The sequence below is a fragment of the Atractosteus spatula genome, chromosome 7 (genome assembly GCF_055471065.1).
Source record: "Atractosteus spatula isolate fAtrSpa1 chromosome 7, fAtrSpa1.hap1, whole genome shotgun sequence".
Taxonomy (NCBI): Eukaryota; Metazoa; Chordata; class Actinopteri; order Semionotiformes; family Lepisosteidae; genus Atractosteus; species Atractosteus spatula.
Window position 1 is genome coordinate 46,385,877 of NC_142712.1, and position 20,431 is coordinate 46,406,307.

The window sequence follows — 20,431 nt, forward strand, 5'->3', positions numbered from 1 at the left end:
TTTCATCTTGCTGTATGATGCAACAGGTGATCTAAAGCGGTCTTAAGGAGTGGGGGCAGCAGAAGGGGGGTTGTCTGTCATGCCGTCTGGAATCTGGATCATGATCGTCACTGCTTCTCTTATCCAGACAGCTCTCAGGATGTCTTTGTTGGGCTCTGTGAAAACTTAAGCTTGTCATATCATGTAAGGGGAATACTTGACGTGTAATAAGGTAACTTATTTAAGTAACTTGGTTACAATGCTTTCTCATAAAAAACAATGTTAAACACAAATTCTAAAAGTATATTTAGGGATGAAGTTATGAAATTGTTGCATCTTGATATTGTTTTTAATTGTTGTGTAAGGTAGTAGTCCATGAATGTACAGTAAGTGTACTGCAGTTTGCGGCAGGCATTCAGAGAACATGAGTGTCTGGATTGAGAATTGGTTATTAAATAGACATATATACACATAAGGGATGCACACTCAAATTAGGGTGATGTAATTAGTGGAGTACCACGGGGATCTGTAGTAGGACCTCTTCTTAATTTATATCAGTGATCTAGATTCTGGAATCTAGACTAGTCAAGTTTACAGATAATATCAAATTAGGAAAATCAGCAAACATTGTAGAAGCAGAAAATTAAATTTGAAAAGATTTAGATAAAATTCTAAAGTGAGCAAACACCTGGCAGATGATGTATAATGTAGACAAGTGCAGGGTTTTGCACATAGGGGCTAAAAACATACATTTTAAATTGGAAATGCTGAGCTAGAAAAACAACTGAATGAATGAAAACAAATGTAGTTGACTTAGTTCGTGTTGACATCATTTACAGTACATGTTCTAGACTCTTTGGTAAAGAAATTTAAAAGGCAACCAAATGCAAGGATATATAGTTATAAACAAGGAATTAAAAATTAAGGGATATTGTTTTAAAATTGTAAAACACACTAGTAAGGCCTCATCTCGAATATTTTATACAATTTTTGATCACCAAAGCATAGAAGAGATATGTAGAAGCAGCTCTGTAATTAGTCCAGAGAAGAGCAACCAGATGTACAGTATTATGGAACTTAAGTCTCGAGAATGATAGGCTGAAGGGACCAAACCTTTTATATACTTGGACAAAAAAAAAACTGTGAGGGGATCTACAATTACACAAAACATCTGGATGAACTCTTTGGATCAACTAGTTACTACCAAATGTAACTATGATAACTGTCACTCTCTCTTCTAGCAATTTCAATTTTGGATAGCAATATAGGTAGCCTACTTAACTGTAATAATAACTGTAAATGGCCAAAATGCTCCCTCTTGTTTGTAATATTTCTTATGTTTCTGTAATTAAAGTAGAGTAGAGGAGTTTATTGCCATATGTACATGTTCTTTGGAACTCTTATTTGTGCCGATCTCTCAGATCATGCACAGCACAGCTGACGACACAGTACAACAGACAACACCACATAATATAGACAGTACGTTACCAAATGGCACCTAATAAATAGTAACAGCCAGAACAATACATAATAGAGAAAAATACATATGTCCAAGTCAAAAGTGCATAGTTCAGAGATACATTGAGTTTGAGGCTTTGCACAGTTATCTGTTAAAGGTGAGCACTGCATCCGTTTCCTGAATTAGTGAACCATAAGAAAGATTTGAGTGCAAGGTGTGTTTATTATAATTACAGGTTCATTGGTCAGTGGTCAAGTATTCACTAGGTAAGTTTAATCTTTTACCATCTTGATATCACATTCCTTTAGCCAGTGTAGATTTGTCTAGTCTAATATACAAGATTATGAAACAGATGCTTTTATATATGACAGAGGCAGGAAATGCAGGAGCACAGTTGTCAAAACAGAGAAGATACAGCAGAATTGGAAGATTTTGTAAAAGCTGGAATTTAATTTTGCCATCACAATCATTTTCTGTGTTGTTTGTAGTTTGGATTTCAGCATAAGGTCTAGAATTGTGGCAGTACTTCACTTCAGTGTGTGTGATAAAGGTAGCCACACTTAAAGCAACTACTATTGCAAAAACAGAGGAAAAGAAAGTGTGTTATTTCGAACATGGCAAAGACTATGCCTTCTGCCAAGGGTTTCATTTTGTGGGGATGTTTACTGCTTGCTGACATCTGCCGGCCCGGTAGAATTCCCCAGTGGCGGAGCTGTGCTCCAGGGTCCTTGGGGTTTTAATTAGTGTGGCTGTGCTGGAAGCAGTCTGTAGTGCTGAAGACTGATAATAACTTTCATCTCACCTCGCTTAGGTCATTTTACAACAGTTAGATAAAACACACGGTTTAAGATCTTTATAGGTGAGAGGAGGACATAGCCGAGCTCTTATTCCATTGACTACAGTTTTTCTTAAATGAATGATTTAACAGATATCTAGCATCATGGTGATTTTTAGGTTTTAGGACACCAGTTTAATTTAGTGTTCTTGGTTTTTTAACCTTATTGCATGTTTAAGGGCTTGAAAAGCTTGTAACATCCGCAGAACAAGTTTCTCCTGCATTCAAATATATTTAGACAAAATTCAACACTAGACAAACACCTGACAGATGACATTTAATGCAGGAAGGCTCAGTGTTACATGCAAGTACCAGAAACTGAAACCGCAGATGGAAGATGGAAAACATTGAGCGTAAAGAAGCTATCACAAAGACTTAGGTGTTTTCGACACATTGTTTCCAACTTTTTTTTCAGAATTTGACAATGCACTAGTAAGATCTCAGTTAGGGGGTTATTCATAAAACCTAGTTTCTTTCCAACTTGTTGTGTCCTTTTCCATTTAATAAATAGGGATCACCAGCATGGGAGACGCATTATAGTGAGGAATGATGCATTCACTCATAAAAATAGTCAATTGCTTTTAACAAAATAGAACACCACACTCACACAACTGCTGTTGGCAAAAGTACAGACTTGTCGGTGGGAAAAATTTAATTATATTTTATTCTGTTTTGACGTCATTGTTATGTTAGAGTGTGACATAATATTTTTTTATCTGTAATAATGAAATGTATATACGGGTATGTGTCAGCAAAGTATTGCAGTAAAATCTCTTCTAGCAATTTCAATTTTGGATAGCAATATAGGTAGCCTACTTAACTGAGACAGTGAAGGGTGTTGTAAAGAGAAAGGAAATGTAGTAACAGTAGCCCATACATTTAACCCACAAAATGTTTACAGCATTTCTGTTTCTGATCATGACACAAGACAAAGGCTTCAACTGAGCTGTAAACCTTTTCCAGGAGCTGGACAGAGAAACAAAGACTAAAGTCCTGCTTAATTGTACAGTTCCTGTTCGTGCAAAGCCAGCCCTGTATTTCCTTGCAATGGGATCATTACGTTAATGTGTGGGATTACAGTCTGGGATGAGCCTGTTGTCAGTGTTTATACAAGATTTCATATTTCCATTTCCTTCAGTGATATTTGCTCAGCACAGCTTATCAATATGTTATTGATATACCTGATTATTACATTTGCCCCCTTTCCATATTATTGATCAATTATGAAACATTGACTGTAACCTCAAATATCAGCATTTATTACTTTTCATAGTGTCATATTTTTCAAGAACCCATTTGTTATGTTTGTATTTTGTTATGCATTTTGTTTTGATTTCAGTGCCAGAATGGGTCCCTAAGGTGTGTGGGTGAACTGGGGTTGATGTAGTTAATATAATTGGGGCAATATAATTAGTGGAGTACCACAGGAATCTGTATTAGGACCTGTGTCGTTCTTATTCATATCAGTGATGTACAGTACCTTATCTTCTGGTATAGTTACTACATTAGTGGCGTTTGCAGGTGGTACCAAATTAGGAGGATTAGCAAACACTGTAGGAGTAGTAAATGGAATTAAAAAAGATTTAGATGAAATTCAAGACTGGGTAAATACCTGGCAGATGATGTAGATAAGAACAGTATTTTCCATGGAAAAAAACAAACTATAAATGCCTATCTGAAATCCATTTTGGGATCTTTTCTTTAAAGAGTAATTAGTAATGCCTTATTTAGAATATTGTGCACAATTTTGATCATCACTTTAGAGAAAAAATATTGCTGTTCTACAATCAGTCCAGAGAAGAGCAACCAGGTATTCAGGGGCTTAAGGGAATGTCTTACACTGACGTACTTACAGGGGGCGGTGCGGTGGCTCTGTGGCTAAAGATCTGTGCCTGTGGCTGGAAGGTTGCAGGTTCGTATCCTGTGGCCGGCAGAGAAATCCTACTCCATTGGGCCCCTGGGCAAGGCCCTTAACCCCAACTGCTCCAGGGGTGCCGTATAAATGGCTGACCCTGCACTGTGACCCCTGTCTGTGTCTCATGGAGAGCAAGTTGGGGTATGCGAAAAGACAAATATCTAATACAAAAAATTGTATATGGCCAATAAAGTGATCTTATCTTAAAGAATTGAACCTTTTTAGTCTTGAATTCAGGAGATTCAGGGGGACCTGATACAAGTACTCAAAACTGTCAAAGGCACAGACAGAGACAACCCAGCCGTTTCCTTCAGAATGAACGCTGAAACGTGAACTAGAAAACAGAAGTGAAAACTACATGGAAGTGCACTTGTAACAGACAAGGAAGCACTTCTTCACAGGTAGGGAAGAACCCTTGTGGGAGTGTGGAACAACCTTCCCAGCCATGTTGTTGAAGCCAGTACCCTGCCGTCTTTCAGGAAACAGCTGGATGAGATCCCAAGTATTAACTGGACAAGCTAGAGGAGCTGAATGGCCTGCTTCTTAAAGTTTTATTTGTTACGAGGTTTCAGAACATTTGGGGAAAAAAAAACAGAACTGTTCCTTAGACTTTCTGATCCCTGTTGTGGCGTGTCTGTTGCAGGCCAAGCCCTGGGCCCAGCCAGCAGTCTCCTGATGCTATGACGTTTTGTCATCAAGACACTTCCATTGGTAGGTACTGCCTTTCAGTCTCTGGCTGTTCCACATGTGCAATGGCAAAATAAAGATGACAGGGTATAAAAGGGTCTTATCCATTTCTTCTTCCGGCCCAGTATTTGTTCCATCTATCCATCCTTCCAATTTCTAAACTGCTTAATCCAGTACAGAGTGACGAAGGAAGCTGGATTCTATTCCGGCAAGCAACAGGGTCAAGGCAGGGAAGTCCCTGGGTGGGATGACCATCACAGACACACACTCACAGCAGGGCCAGTTTTCCCAGAAGCCAATTAAACCACCAATATGTCTGTGGACTGTGAGAAGACGCTGGACCTAGAGGTGCGAACACAAGGAGAAGATACACACTCCACACAGATATCACCCCAGGAGTTGAACCCAGGGCCCCAGCACTGCAAGGCAGCAATGCTAACTGCTGCACCACTGTGCCACCCAACAGTCATTATTGTTTTATTTAAATTTCTTTTAAATATTATACAACGACTCAAATCAGTAAACACTTTGTGATTGTATGGTAGTGTTTGTGTTTAATTGTAGGGACAAATCTCTGTTGAAAAGTGAAAAATCTGTGCCAAGTTTATTACTTCTGTGTCTTGTCCTTTCTTGGCTGATTTTACAGTCTACAGCTTGTCTTGATAAACAGTAAAGGACTGTGTGACTGCTGTGCAATTCTTGTTGCATAATTCTCATCGATTGCCTAGATTGATGTAAAATGTACTGCTTTGACTTGCAGCCAATAAATAAAGGATTATAAATTGTGCCTTTCTCTCTAAAAAAAGTCCTGATGCGACTTGGCATAACATTTAGTAGATAATAAGGAGACATATTTTGCTAAGAAGAATTAAACATGATAAGATATTATTCTGCACATTTCTTGCGTAGAGGCTGCAATGTTGGTTAAATTGTATGTTCCTTGTCTCAAACTGCTTCTCCTCAAGAAACTGGCATCTTATAACCATGATAAAACATTCTAATCAATATTTGCGCATTACAGCTCTGGATGGATTCCTAAATATAGTCTCTTTCCCCTTGTGTCAAAATCTGATACTGTGGAAATCATAAGCAACAAAGCACAGCTGCCTTTGAAGCCCATCAGACAGAGGTCTTGTTGCTTAGAAACCTGCATAGATATCCTTTTCCTACAGCATTTAGGAAACCTTTTCTTTTCTCACACCCTCTCAAATCTTAAAATAAAACAGACCAATATATTTATCTATGTAGGTGAAGGGGGGGGGGTTGCTTGTGAATTGTCTTCTGTCAATGAGTAGACAGGCCACTTTTTATTTCAGCCTGTGCTGGCAGGGGGAGATAAAAATGGAGTGTGTGCTTTACTGCTGGTCATTGTTCCATGAACAAGTAATAGGTTTATTCCATGCTGAAAAAAAGAAGAAAGAAAACACAACGTTTCGGCTGTGGAGCCTTCTTCAGGTGTGAAGCATGGAATAAACCTATTACTTGTTCCTTTGCAGCCTACACCTGCTGACGCAGCTACCCACCTGAACTATTGTTCCATGAAGCTCACTGCTGTCTGAGTGTGTGTGCGCATACAAGCCTTTCCAGGAAGTGGCTCTGTAATGGTACTAAAGATGTGTGTGGCACTCCAGCACTCCTGTACCTGCCATGGACTGCTTCATTACCACCCCAAGGCTACTGGCCTTTAAGTCTTGTCAGTTTCGAGTTCCCCTCCCCAAGTTAAACCCTAAACCTGTGCTTTTGACTGTTCATTCCGGCCCGCGATCGGCTGGCTTTCTTTCCTGCTCGTATAGAGTCCTTGGAGGGGAAATGAAGGTGCAGCCAGCAGGTAACTGCTTCCCTCCTTGTTTTTCCTTCTCAGCTGATTGCAGAAACGACGGGAAAAGATCAGGCAAATGCTCTCGGATTGACCGGATCGATCAGACGCGGGCTGGCAGGCCTTTGTTGGTGTGTTGTACTGACAAGTGTTAATCATTTGCCTCGTTAGAGCTTTTCTGACCGAGAGCAGTTGGGAAACCAGATGAATGGGAAGCGTGTGTGAATTTTAAAGTGGGTGTTTATGTCCATTGGTGATTCCTGGCTGTGCTCTGAAAACCGAAGCCTCTAACGAGTACCAGTCAATAAGAGGTTGAGCTGGTCAGTTTTTAATATTAAATGCTCCTTCCCTATTTAGCCTTTTTTTTTTCTTTTTGCATCTTGTCCAGGGCAGCTTTCCATTGTGACTGTTGTTGTTTCCATAATGGGATCCATCTGTTCTGTCACAGGCCCTTCTTGCACAGACCCAGACTCTTGCATTTCAATTAGTGAGACTTTTAACTTAAAAAATGATCTGAGATTTTAATTAAAAGAGCATTATAGCTACTGTGTGATGTCCTCTGTAACCTTGTGTTTCTTGAATATTAATGGTATCACTGAGTTACACCAGTGTTTTTTCCTCCGGGGCTTATAGCAAGTTAAAATTCAAGATTTTCCAACTATGTAGCTTGCATGACATATTTTCCTTGTACTGTATATAAGATCAACCTTAAAGGATTTTTGAGAAAATGATTTTTGGATTTCCATGATCCTCTGGAACACACATCCAAAGAGCAACAGACCCTGCTCTAGATATACAATTAAATATAGTGCATAGTGTTTAGTTTGCAAGCATAAATTAAGCGCATATGTTGATTTTCGCCTTGAAGATTCACTACACAGACAAACAGCTTGTTATTAAAATCTACATCTGATAACTTTTAAGTGTAATCATAGATGGAGGTTTTTATAACCATAGAAGTTTCCAGCAGGCATTCAGGTTTTTAGTAACAAACCCTTCTGCACTGCATATTTTAAGAGTAAGGTCATATTCATTTGACAACATTACAGTATGTTAATGATGCTGTGCAAATAATTATGCACAGAAGGGTAATTTAAGTGTTGGATCCTGTATGTAGACTAATCAAATGCTTTAATATGAAATAATTTAAAATATACAGCAAGACCTTTAATTATTAACCTCTCTGCACTTGATAGCATAAAGAACACATTGTGGTACATGGACAGGCTAGTCTCTTATTTCTTTGCTCTGTGAGTTATCTCATCATTTATTATTTAGGAATGATTTACCAAATTGCATTTTCTCATTTGTAGTCATATTCCATTTCTGTCCAGTATAATGGATAAAGGGAATTTGGACTAGAAGTCACGTAGTGATCCAAGGCCACAGAGCAGAATCTTCTACTGATTCTGGGGTTTTTTGAGGTCTTCTAAACAGGGTGACTGTATGTAGAACTGGACGTTATTTTTGTCAATTCAAATACAAAAATAAATGCAGTGCTCTGCAAAAGACTGAGAGCCTTAGACACAATCTGGAATTACAATAAACGTATGTTACCAATAGTGCAATCCGAGGCTTCCCTTAAGTATTTTATCAGTACCTCTTAACAACATCTTAAAAATAATCTTATCATTTAGCCATTTTTAACCTTGATCGGAATCTTTAAAAACATGAACAGAATACTTCAACTATACAGGAGCAACCAATCTGAAGTGTTGTGGTTGTTAATCCACAACATTTACAGTACTTAATTAGATCTAATCAGTATATTTTCAGGTGTGCCTCATCATTGACATAATGTCTTGCCCTTTACACATCGATAAAATTAAAAGGCTACTTTTTTGTGCTGCAAAAGACGTCTGTCTGGACAAATTGTCAGCTTGTTTCACATAGGTTACATTTTCGGTAGATCCTTATAAGGCTGTGTTTGTGCATGAAGAAGAAAAATACTGACAAAAAAGAAGAACAAATAGAAAATATCTCAGACTTTTGCACAGTAGTGCATGTAAATACTCTGAAGACATTCTTCTCCAGTCTTGTAATAGATCCTGTACTGTGAATTCAGAATGTTCCAGACTGCAGAATCAAGGTGGATTGTCTGCATTATCTGTGACTAACAAACAGTAAATTATGATAATTTATGTTAGAGCTTGGGTGTCATGCTGGTGCAGTGGTTACTGTAGATGCCTCGCAGTGCTGGGACCCTGGGTTTAATTGTCTGCGTGGAGTTTGTGTGTTCTCTCCGTTTTGTATTTGAGTGGATTTCATCCAGGTGCTACAGTTTTCCCCCACAGACCAAAGACATACTGACAGGTTTATTGGCTTCTTGGAAAATTGTCCCTGGTGTGAGTGTGTCAGTGTCTATTTGTGCCCTGAGACATCCCATCCAGAGTGTACCTTGCATTGCTTGCCAGGTTTGGCGCCGACTCTCCTGTGACCCTGAATTGGATGAACTGGTTAGAAAATGGATGGATGGACGTACTGTAAGAGCTTCAACATTACCCAAGCCTCTTGTGTTTGGTACAGTATAAGGGAGAATGAATATTGGGAAACTTGCACAATAATTTAAAGTTCTCTTCTTAATCTGCTGAGGGCTTTTAACATAAGAAACAAAATACATGCTATTGCTGTTCCCAGTTTCCCTTATCTGGGTCTATGGTTCATTCCTTTCAGCTGTACAGAGTACTGGTTCCCAAGCCCAATCCTGGAGGAAAACTGTCTAACCGATTACATAATTGGTCTGCTTGCTTGTTTAGACTTTCATTTAACTTTGTACTGTAGATAAAGCATCACTTCCTGCTATTATTTTGTTTAGTGAGGTTTGAATACTGGTTGAATGCTGATTTTGGGACTCATGTACAATATATTTCTTTCCTGATCAAGCATTTATTCTGTTTTAAAGCGGATTTACAAAATGTCTGTGCAGTGCAGTATAGTACAGGTCTTTTAATACAATTCTGCACTAACCAACTACCCACTATATTTTATTTCAGGGGAATTATGATCTCGTGAAAAAACAGGTCTGATAAATGATCCAATTAACTCTGCAAAAAGGCCTCCCTCATGGGCAGAGATTGTGTAGATAACTCAGTTCTAACATTGCAGCAGCAGCATCCTAGTCATTAGTTTACTGTCATCAGATTATAATTGACTGATACCTGTAAAGATGCCAGTGTGAAAATGAAATAAACATTGTTTTGTTCAAATCTATGGTAGTGATCTTTACTTGGAAAGCTCTTTTTGAAGAAATTACCCTTGTTTTAATTTAATTTAATAGTAGCAGTCAGTAGTATAGTAGTAATATTGTAGTAACTATAGAGTAGTTAGGCTATAGACATAAAATTCTCCAAATTAGAGCGTATTTGCTTTCTTATCTATGTATCTGGTGTATATGTCTGATCAATCCGTAATGGATTGCTGGTTTTTTAAGATCTTCTGAGTTCATTACAGTTTTTTAACGGTTACAGTTTAACATAGTGCCCTAGGGTTTTGGTCTGAATTTACATTTCAAACTGCCACGAGAAGTTTATTAATGATTCAAAAATTCTCAGTTAATTGGTTAGGAATTGGATTTTGGCTCTCTGGTCATAGCTGTTTGCAGTGTTCAACACACTCTAGCAACCCAACCCAGTAGTACCAAGAGAAAAAAACTCTAAAGGAGAGTATTAAGAGAACAGATATCCAGAATAAAAATTAAAATGCCTTGAGAGTAACAGTCATGGCTACTGTCAACCAGTGGAGAGCCTGCATGTTAAAATCCTGTTATGAAGGCCAGATAAAGAAAGGTAATTTCTTTATGCTGTCCATGACGGAGTGCACAGAAAGCAAGGGGAGAAGTCTCAGATAGACGTCACCCTGAAAGATATTCATGAATACATTATCTGTTGAGAGTTTGTGTGAAAATTACCAAAAAATTAAAATACCTAAAGAAACTAGGCTTCCCCATGTGACTTTAATTTCCAAGTGCCAATATAAGATCCTAGTGAGGGAGAGTAAGTTAACGTCCTCCTTTAAAAACAGTAATTTTCTTCATCCTGGTGATACATTATCCACAAGCCCATTTGTTGCAGCTCTAAAAAAATGTTTTTACTGTTTAGCCATGACTGGATTCTGTGTCACTAATCTTAAAGTGTCATTGAAAACTTTTTTGTTTTTATGGAAATTCACAATTTTAGGGCTTGTAGAGGTGGCGAGGCTTGTTATGTGTTGTTTTCTGCACCCTGTTGATGTTTTAAATAGCTCTGTGCACAGTGCTCTTATTGACTGGATTTTGCAGTTGCTGCGCAATATATTTTTGGCACCCCTGTAGGAAGATTCCGATCACAAGATAGGTGGTGGCTCTCTTCCCTGATACAATAATGAACTTGCACTGTATGTTTTCCCTAAATCACATTTGTGGTTTCAGTCATGTGAGAAATTCTGAAGGGGATTCAAGGATTCTTCTTCTCATCCAGACCAGAACCTCTGAAATGGAAAAAAAATGGTTTCTTATCTATTGGAAAAAAATCTTAATGATATTTTGAGACCAAGAGTAATTTAATTACAATTAATTTGTGTCGGAACTGTATTGTGAGGCAAATGCTGATGAGGCTGTAATCCTTTCCCCCTCTTTTAACCCTTATCTCAGGCTTTTTGCTTGTATTTTAATTATAACAAGAAGAAGAAAGCAATAAAGCAAAAATGTTAATCATTTTTGTTCCTGGAAAAGATGTGATTCCTCGCTGTTAATCGTATGCAGTAGACTTTTAACTGGATTCTTCTTCTCACTTAACCGAATTAAGCCTGGGGGTAAAAAAGAAGAGCCTACTGCACTGGACGCCTTTTTGAATTTTTTCCTTGCGCCTGTGTCACCTATGTGTCAGAAATTTAGATAAATACCAGTGTAGTTCTAGCACTCGCATTGCATTGTTGGAATGTGGTGCAAAGGTTGTTTAGACTTATTCAAATGAATAAACATCTTTCAGATTGTCTTCATAGAAGACTGGAAGTGAAGTAACAGAAAGCACATGTCCCATTTTACTGAGCTATATTTGTATTCAACTAAGCAATAACTCGAATGGGAGTTGTATATACACATAGTGGATCCGAAATGGAAATGCCTGGGTAAACGAGACACCAAGAATATTGAAAACAAGAGCTTCCACACAAATAACATCCCATCATGGTTAGGGTCCTGTATACAATGCTGAACAGGCTTGGCTGCCTGTAATTGTGAGTAGCACTGCTGCAAGTGGAAACCTCAGTGGGTTTAGGCCTTCAGGAGACTCTCGGTGACATGATCTTCACTGCTCACCAGCTGCATGAACAATATCAGGAACAAAATAAACCTTATATGTTATATATATATACACTTTGTGGCTCCCTTTGACCTCATGAAAGCTGTCAACTCCATTAAGGAAGATGCATTTTGTTGTGGAGGATACTTCTGAAGTATTGATTCTTCCTGGGTTTCTCACTACTCTTTGTTTGCTCTGTGATATGTAAGTAGAGATCTACAGTAACTAGATTCTCAGCTTTATCACTAGCTCTTTCGAAATTAAGAGAGCAATGAAGCAGAGCTGTGCTATTTGTCCAAAAATGTGTTCCGATATTGATTGCCATAGCATATCTGACCACCATTGAGCTCCTAGTTGAAGTATTTAACTTCCATCCAGAAAAAAGGCTACGCTGACACTGAGCTCCAGCATGCTGATGATGAAGTAGAGACTGCTTACATGGAGATCAGGTCTTTATGTAGTTGTGTACATCTTTACTAATGAGTACAAAGTCAAGTCCTTCATCAATAATATCTCGGTGAGTAGTCCCCAGCTCCAGAGATTCAGATTCATCAGGAGACTTTGGCAATTCTTGTACCTGTGATGGGTCCTCTTACAAATGGCTGACGCTGATGAAAAGATTCATTATTGCCTAAGAAGTGCTTAAGTAGGTGTTTGAAGATCACGTCTGACTACAAACTACTGGTCTATCATGCAGTCATGACCCCTGTTGAGTTGTGGGCAGCAAACAGAGGGCACCTCGAGGCGCTGAAGAAGTATTATCACCAATGCTGCCTGTGGATCTTTTGAACGCAGCCAGAAGAGTGATGAGCTAATATTAGTGTTCTTTTGCAAGCAAACAGGAAAGAGCAAATAAAAGGACCATATAGCTACATTTTTGATGATAATTTTTTTGAAAACATTATCTTACCTAACCTTTTGAAAATCAGAGTTTATTTGTCCAGATAATCTTGATGCTTAAAGTATTAATGTTTATTTAATTTAGAGGCCTGAATTGGAAGTGATCTTGGCATTGTACTGCAGGCTGGCTAGGGTCACACAGAGGACTTCTTGCTTCTGAAATGCAGAACTGCAGAGTTCACAATGAAAGTCATGTGTCATACTGTACGTCTGCTGCTGTGAGACAGGGGAAGGAGGAGAAATCATTATAATTCCTGATGTAGTGTTGTAATAAAATGCTGCACTGGTAATTGCTCAGACTACCATAGAAAGCTGGGACAGCTGTGGCTGAGCAAGTTAATAAATCAGTGAGTGTAAAATATCACAACTGAAAGAGCTTCTGGGTTTTCACACCTCCAGCACTTGTCATCTGAGCCTGGGAATTCTGTGAGGAAAGACTAAAAGAAATTATCTCACGCATTTCAGTAAAATTCACCTTTTTATCGGCGGAACAGCAAGGCTTGAACCTAAACTGCGACAAAACCAAGCACAAGTCTGCTAGGAAGGGTATGATTAGGTGGGCTTTCTTGCCGAGCAGAAGCCAGTTTGGGAATGATCCCCTTTTAAAGAATAACTTTTAAGGCACCACAGCTCCACCTCCTTCTGTGGAAGAGCGCCGGTCAAAGCGATGCCGGCGGCCCTCTGCTGTGATACAAGGGCAGCCTGCTTGTGAAATCAAAGCCAGGCTTTGATTGTTTCAGTGGGTGTGTGCACTGAGGTAGGCTGGCTCCTGCTCATTACATGGCCCCCAAGATAAATTCCAGAAATCCAGTAATTGTTGAAACTAGAGTCCTCGGCTCTGCACGAGCAAGTAAAGACACCCTGTGCATGCCTGAGCAGCTGCCGATCTCCTTACTGCTCACGCCTCCCTGAGGATTTACAGCCTGTAGGCACAAGAAAGGACGGATACAACTTGGAAGCATCAAGCAGGAAAAGATCATACTACCAGGCTCTTACTTACTCTGGTTAGGTTAGAGGCACTGCGCAACATGTTTTCTCCCTGAGCCCATGTCTCCTGGGAAGCTGTATTCATGACTAGATCTTGGCTGCTTGCTCTTCTAACCGATTGTACACCTTGTCTGTGCAAGGATGAGTGTGCCCAAGGAAATGGCTGAGAAATGCCAGTGGATGTTTCTGCCGTGGCGTGGAAGCTGGACCCTGCGCAGTCAGGAACAGAGACAAGGTAGACCTGCGAGGAGAAGCAGTGGGGGGTGGCGGGGCAGGTGGGAGGGCCTGAGAAGTTCCGTCGACCCACACAGAGTAGTGCATATTAGACAGGACATCACTTCCCAAAGAAAGCGCAAAGAAAGACAAGAAATGGATTTTGACATACAAATTTGACATAGTTTTATTTCTGAAATTCTGTAAAGGGTTCTTAAGAACTTTTGGTTTGGTTTTAGTTGGTTGTTTTCGTCAGTATACAGTAAATGTCACATAAAGAAAATACACTAAACTAAGGCAGTAGTATTCTGTGGCTTACTTATATTTTTTTTTATCTAAGGATAGTGGTACTTGCACGTTTGCATAGTATTTCACTCATGTTCATGACTTCTTTTTTTCATTGTACGGAAAACAGATTACATTTCTCTAACAATTTGAATGGGGGGAGGGGGGTTGTATTATTATTATTTTTATCAAAAATGGTGCTCTGGCATTATTGTCATATACTGTAATGATACAAATTCAGTAAACAGCATCGTAGCGTGCTTTCATTGCTGAGCATTTTTAAAAATGTTTTAGTTTTTAAAAGTATTACTTCATACATTTGGCTAAAAAAGCTCCACAAACGAATCATTGAGCGTTCATAATGTGAACACAGGGCCACTCACAAGTTCCGCCATCCCTGACCAGTTTCCCTTGAGAAAGCGGGACTCTTATTTCGGTATTCTGAAACACAGGCACAAGGCAGCTGAGCTCTACAGGATGGAGCAAGCTGTTATGTGAAAAAGATCCCTGAGGGCACAGTAAAACTTCATGCCACCTGCAACGCCTTGCTGCCTGATTCAGTTTCGTCCATTACGGTTCCTGCTCTGTTCAGGTGGCAGAAAACAGTGTCCTTAGAACCACACATCGGGCTGATTTTCACTTTACCACTGCTGTCTCAATGTAGGAATGAATAAGAAGAGACCTAAGCCTATATAATTGAAAAAAATAAAACCAAATATTACTGTCTTTAGTGCAAAAAAACAAAAGAAAAAATAATATTCATTATTACAGTATTTGAATTAATGTTCTCCTGGAATAATCAGGAAATATTTTTTTAATTATTACAGAACTGGAGTGTACTATCCTACATTTAATGGTGTGTAACCAGTCATTAGTAACTGTTTTTTTAAGAGAGATTGACATCAAAGTCATTCGCAGCATATTTTTCAAATTTTCTAAGTCATGTTTTGATGTCAGTTTCATCACGGCTATCAAGTTAGGAAATTAAAAAGTTCAGTAATTAGCGATCTGTCTGAAATACCGTGAAGTGTATTGCGTCCATTCTGATCCTGCTGTTGATCAAAGCTGCGTGATGTTTTGCATCGCTGTCTGGGTAATCGAAAGGTGTTGTGGGGGAGCATTTCAAGTAACCAGATGAACCCGCTTGTCTTTGTATTTATTTACTGTCTTGAGCCCTCAAGTCCATTTGTCTTGCTCACTGATGTATTTTCTGACATGACTCTCTTGTGCTTTCAGAGGAGGAGCGGCATGTGAGAGCTAATGACCGCGACTACAATGACAAGTTTCTATATGCAGTAAGTCGGAGCTCTTCTTCCTGCAGTGTGGGGAATAAAGGGTCCATTCTGAAGTGCCTGTGTCTGATCCTTTCTTCGTTAATAGAAGAAAAACAAAATTAATAGAATATTCTGTAACACTTTATTTGAATGTGACTGCACAGTGGCTTCAGTATCACCACATGATTACCACTCCAGATATTATAACTTAATACTTATACTTTTTTAATATGACATGACCTGTGTGTAAGAGGTCATAACATTTGTTTTAGCATCATTTCTAGTGATTGGTACAGTGCAAGCATTGAATGGATTATGAAACCGTTATGCAGCAACATTCAGTTGAAGCAATACTGAAAAATTGTATTTTTTTAAAGTAACTTAGGAAAATAAGTATGATTTTTTTATCTGAATGGCACATAAACAGTAGTATCCTGCTTGTGTTCAAGAATGAATCTAAAGTATATAGCTTTTATCTGTGTACCACACTTCCTGTGCCCGGTGTCATGATTCAGGAATTGTTCATTACTGTAATCTTATGATGCAATCACAGCACTTGCTTCATTGCTTATGAGAAACAACTTTTCTGGATTACATTGTTAAGGGGGATGTTAGGAAATCTGTGTTGTATATGGGTTTTGACCAGATTAATTTCTGTTTTCCTTGAAAACAGGGAGGGAACACCATTGGCAGCTGAATTTTAAAGTTGGTGTTTTGTTTGGAACAAATACACTTTTTGTGTTTGTGTGTGGTATCAGTGAGCCACAGACAGAGTTCCACCCCTGTGAAAACACTCTCTGCCCTTGGAAACAGCGGAACAGAACATTGTTAGTCATGCCTCCCAAAGCACATCCTACATACAGTAGATCTTCCACACAATCAGATTTTTTAAAGTGTTTAAATCACTAGGGCAGCTAGGTCTTATAAACCTCACATTAATAATACATTATTATAGGTTGCAGACCTTTTCTGTATAAACCACACTTTAATACCAGTAAGAGATCATCTTCTTTAAAAAGTTCACTTTAATAAAGTTAGAGATTTCTTTTTAAACATCGCATTAAATTAGGTTTGAGATGGGTCTCTTTATAAACTTACCAGTAATACAGGTTGGACATGGGTTTCCTTATAAATCTCATTTTAATGTAGTCTGGAAACCAGTTTCCAAAGTGCACATGTACCTTAGAGATTTTGTGTCCCAGCATCAGGAGTGCATGTGGTGGGTAAAGATGATTCAAGGGTAAATACTGCAGCTGATGTACCGTAAATACCGTAATGCTTGTGTTTCTGATTTTGGCACTTCTAACATTCCACATTTGTGGAATGATAGAGGGACGTGTGACTAAAGCTACTAAGCATTTTAGCAACATTTCAATATTATATTTATTTTAAATCATTATAACTTTGGAGAACCCACATAGGTTTTCCATTAACTATGGAAAAAAGTGCTCATTTTCACTTTCTTTCTGATGGGCACATTACTCATTTCCGAGTATTCGGCTGCAGTACATGGAAAAGGCGTGGATTTACTGAAAATGCAGATGCATTTAACTGCTATTTAACTGCTCTGTGAATATTAAAAGCTATAGGTAATGTGACACCTATTAATTTTAAGATTTGATACTGTTTTTGCTTCTTGAGATACTCCATATACCACAAATAAATTTCAACATAATGTGGCATTGAGGGACAAAAAATTGTCCCAGGCCAGCTGTAGCTACCAAAAACCAAAATGGTTTTGTATCAAACTTGGTTTTGCGTCTGAATGATTACATTTTAGCACCAAAGAGTGGTATCAGATCTCTCTCGGGGAAGAAAATGATATTTCTTACCGGAATAGTGTTCATGTTGCGGTGATTAAATAGTAATAATGCCCCTGAAGCAATCAGATATGAAAATAATAATAAAAAAAACATTTGTATGTTATTTGAGCACAGGACAAAAAAAATAATTCAATTACATTTTTCATTCATATAACATTTTTGCTCTTCGAAGGGTCCAGGCATTTTCAGTATTTTATATTGCAGTATTCTAGTCAGCATTTGGTGTTACGTTCAGCACCATCTGATAGCAATCCCTGCAGCTGTTGTTACCTTCTTAATCAAAGAAACAGGAGAAACACACACGAGAGCAATCATAACAAGACAAATATATTTTTTAATACTTTTTGTGCAGGCAAAGTAAAAGCATTCTTTTGGGGAGAGGTAGAATAGGAAACTTTCAGTGCTGGTTTTTGGAAGGTTTTAGCTATATACTATGTCAGACTAAAACCACACAATATCAGCTCCTAACTGTTTTCGATGAGCACCTATTATTTTATTGCTGTGGTATGAATGTTGTGGCTATGTGGATTGTAGCTGGCTTCTTCCTGTTTTTTATGGCCATACCTGAAAACTAATTTTAAGAGATTAGAAGGGTAAATAGCGCATAACTCATCCATCCATTTTATAGCAGCTTTGTCCAGTACAGGGTCACAGGGGAGCTGGAGCCTATCCCAGCAAGCAACAGGCACAAGGCAGGCTACACCCTGGACAGGCCAACAGTCCATCACAGGGCACACAAACAGACACAGACACGCACACCCTCACACCATGGCAAATGTTTAAAGAAGCCAATTCACCTACTAGCATGTCTGGACTGTGGCAGGAAACTAGAGCACCCAAAGGAAACCCACACGATCATGGGGAGAACGTACAAACTCCACACTGTGTAGTTATTTTTCAAGCAGAAAAATTATTGTGGTACACAAATATATCATTTATATATAAAGGAATGTAGGTGAAGAAATGTCTTTAAACTCAACCTGATTACAGTGAATCTTTTATCATCAAAGCAAGTATTACAAAAGATATGTGATTTTCAAATATATTCATTCCAAGGCTCCCAAACATTGAACGACATTACTGCTTAGAAAGATAAGTTTTTAAGCAAAGTAGAACAATATTGCTCTTGTGCTGTTTTTGGCTCTTGTAGCCTACAGCTCTTATACAGTATCTCTCTTTTAAGGAGCTAATATGTTTTGTTATTTGTTAATTACAGATACTGCCCTGTCATGTGTGCACACTGTGCTTCATCAGTGTGCTGGGCTGCTGTATTCGTCATCTTCGAACTGCTCTCCCACAGACAGTTCCTGTGACAGTTTCTAAAATATGGATTGTGAAATTAAATGTAAATATGCTGTCCCTGTGCGGTATAGTTAAACTGTCATTGCACTAGAGCCACTACTGTGCTTACAAAAAAAAGTAATTTTTTGTAGCAGAGTTATACAGATTGCTGTACTTTTTCTAAAAACCTATTTAAAATAAGGGCTGGTGAGGTCATTGTGATAAGATACCGTATTTATGGAACTTTAAATAGCAACAGGGGTCTGTTACGAACTTGCATTAAATTCAAAAGCTGGTCTGACATTACATCCTTATTAAGTTATATTTGCCTTGAAAGGGAGACGCATGTGATCTGAAGTCTCTGCTCCCAGTTGGATTGTTGTCATGGTGATGTTGCTCCTTCCCGTCTGTTCTACATTCACCTGATTGGCTTGTGCTGCTGCTGTATGCTTTTAAATACACAGCATTTTGATAAAAGTAAAATCTAGGAAATGACGTGAAATATCACTGCAGTAGCTTATAAGGGGAGGCTAAAGCTTATTTTTCAGGATTTCTGATCATTTTCATCTAAGTGCATTCAATCATCCTCCCTTAAGCCTCCACTCTTGAGTTGTCTCAGGATTCAGGTACACCTATTGAGCAAAGAATAGCAACACTAGTGAACTGAATTTCCTCTGTCTCAACAGCTACCACCTCAGCAGCAGGAGGTGGGTGATTATGCACCTGATGGTGGCCTGGTGGCCTGGTAGCCCGAAAAGGCATTAATTAGTGTGGTACAAGCAAATGAACCCCCCACTCAAACCTTCCACCTTTTCTGGCACCCAGTCCATATAGCCCAACTATGAATCAGAGCCACTGCACCAGAAAACCTCATGAACAGGGTGATCTGAAGTCTCTTAAGAAGCAATAGACAATGGTATCATCTTTCTAGTTCTCTAGGCACCGTGAACCCTGCCTACTTCCACAGCCATCATTCCAGGAACAACAAGGTGTTGGCTTTCCAGCATGTCATGCCTGCTAATCCCCAGCTAATGGGGCAGCTCTCATTGCAATGTGTTTTTTTCTTTGATTTGAAATTCTGGCACAAACATCAGGAGCAACAGAATTTCAGTTTAAAGCAAATGGTGTTTGCACCTACTGTATGCAGGCTGATGTCAAAACTGCAAGTTCCCAGCTTGATTCAGGCTGAATAATTTTTGGGAGATGTTACACTTCAGGAGTCCTTTAATCTAGCCGAGAGCTGAGAAAAAATCAGGGGACTTGGTCGACACAATTCCAATTCCAAGTTCATAAGTAAAGTTACAAATTAAGGGGAGGCCGTTTGTACCATCTAACCCCTTGGGTTTCTAGCAGTAGATTGATCCTAGGATTTCATCCAGCCATTTCATGAAAGAAAACAGGGCATCTGCATTGACAACACAGGGTGGCCAGCTCCAGCTCCAGTTTCAGTTTTAAATGCACTTGCATGTCGTTTCCACTTGTATCCTCTGGTTTGTGTTTCACTGTTAATTCGGACGAAATCCACTGTGTAGAGTTTGTCTGTGGTTTTGAGGATTCTGATCACTGAGTAGCAGTATAAGATCTCTACTGCAATCTCGGTTTCAGGCTGAAAAGGTTCAGTTCTTTTACCCAGCAAGTGTAGAACATTCTTTTAAGCCTGGGATTTTACAGTATCTGGTTGCTCTTATCTGGGCAGATTCC

The 20,431-nt window shown here is 38.9% G+C and overlaps 1 protein-coding gene across 2 annotated transcripts in view; it reads left to right on the top strand.

The window, feature by feature from the left end:
- Positions 1–13,975: 13,975 nt before the first annotated feature.
- Positions 13,976–20,431, top strand: part of atp8b4 (ATPase phospholipid transporting 8B4) — a 42,255-nt gene continuing 35,799 nt past the window's right edge. For both annotated transcript variants that reach the window (XM_088921176.1, XM_088921175.1), the window contains exons 1-2: positions 13,976–14,089; positions 15,589–15,647. In XM_088921176.1, coding sequence (XP_088777302.1) covers positions 13,996–14,089; positions 15,589–15,647 — 153 coding nt within the window. In that variant the 5' untranslated portion in view covers positions 13,976–13,995. The remainder of the gene's footprint in view (positions 14,090–15,588; positions 15,648–20,431) is intronic.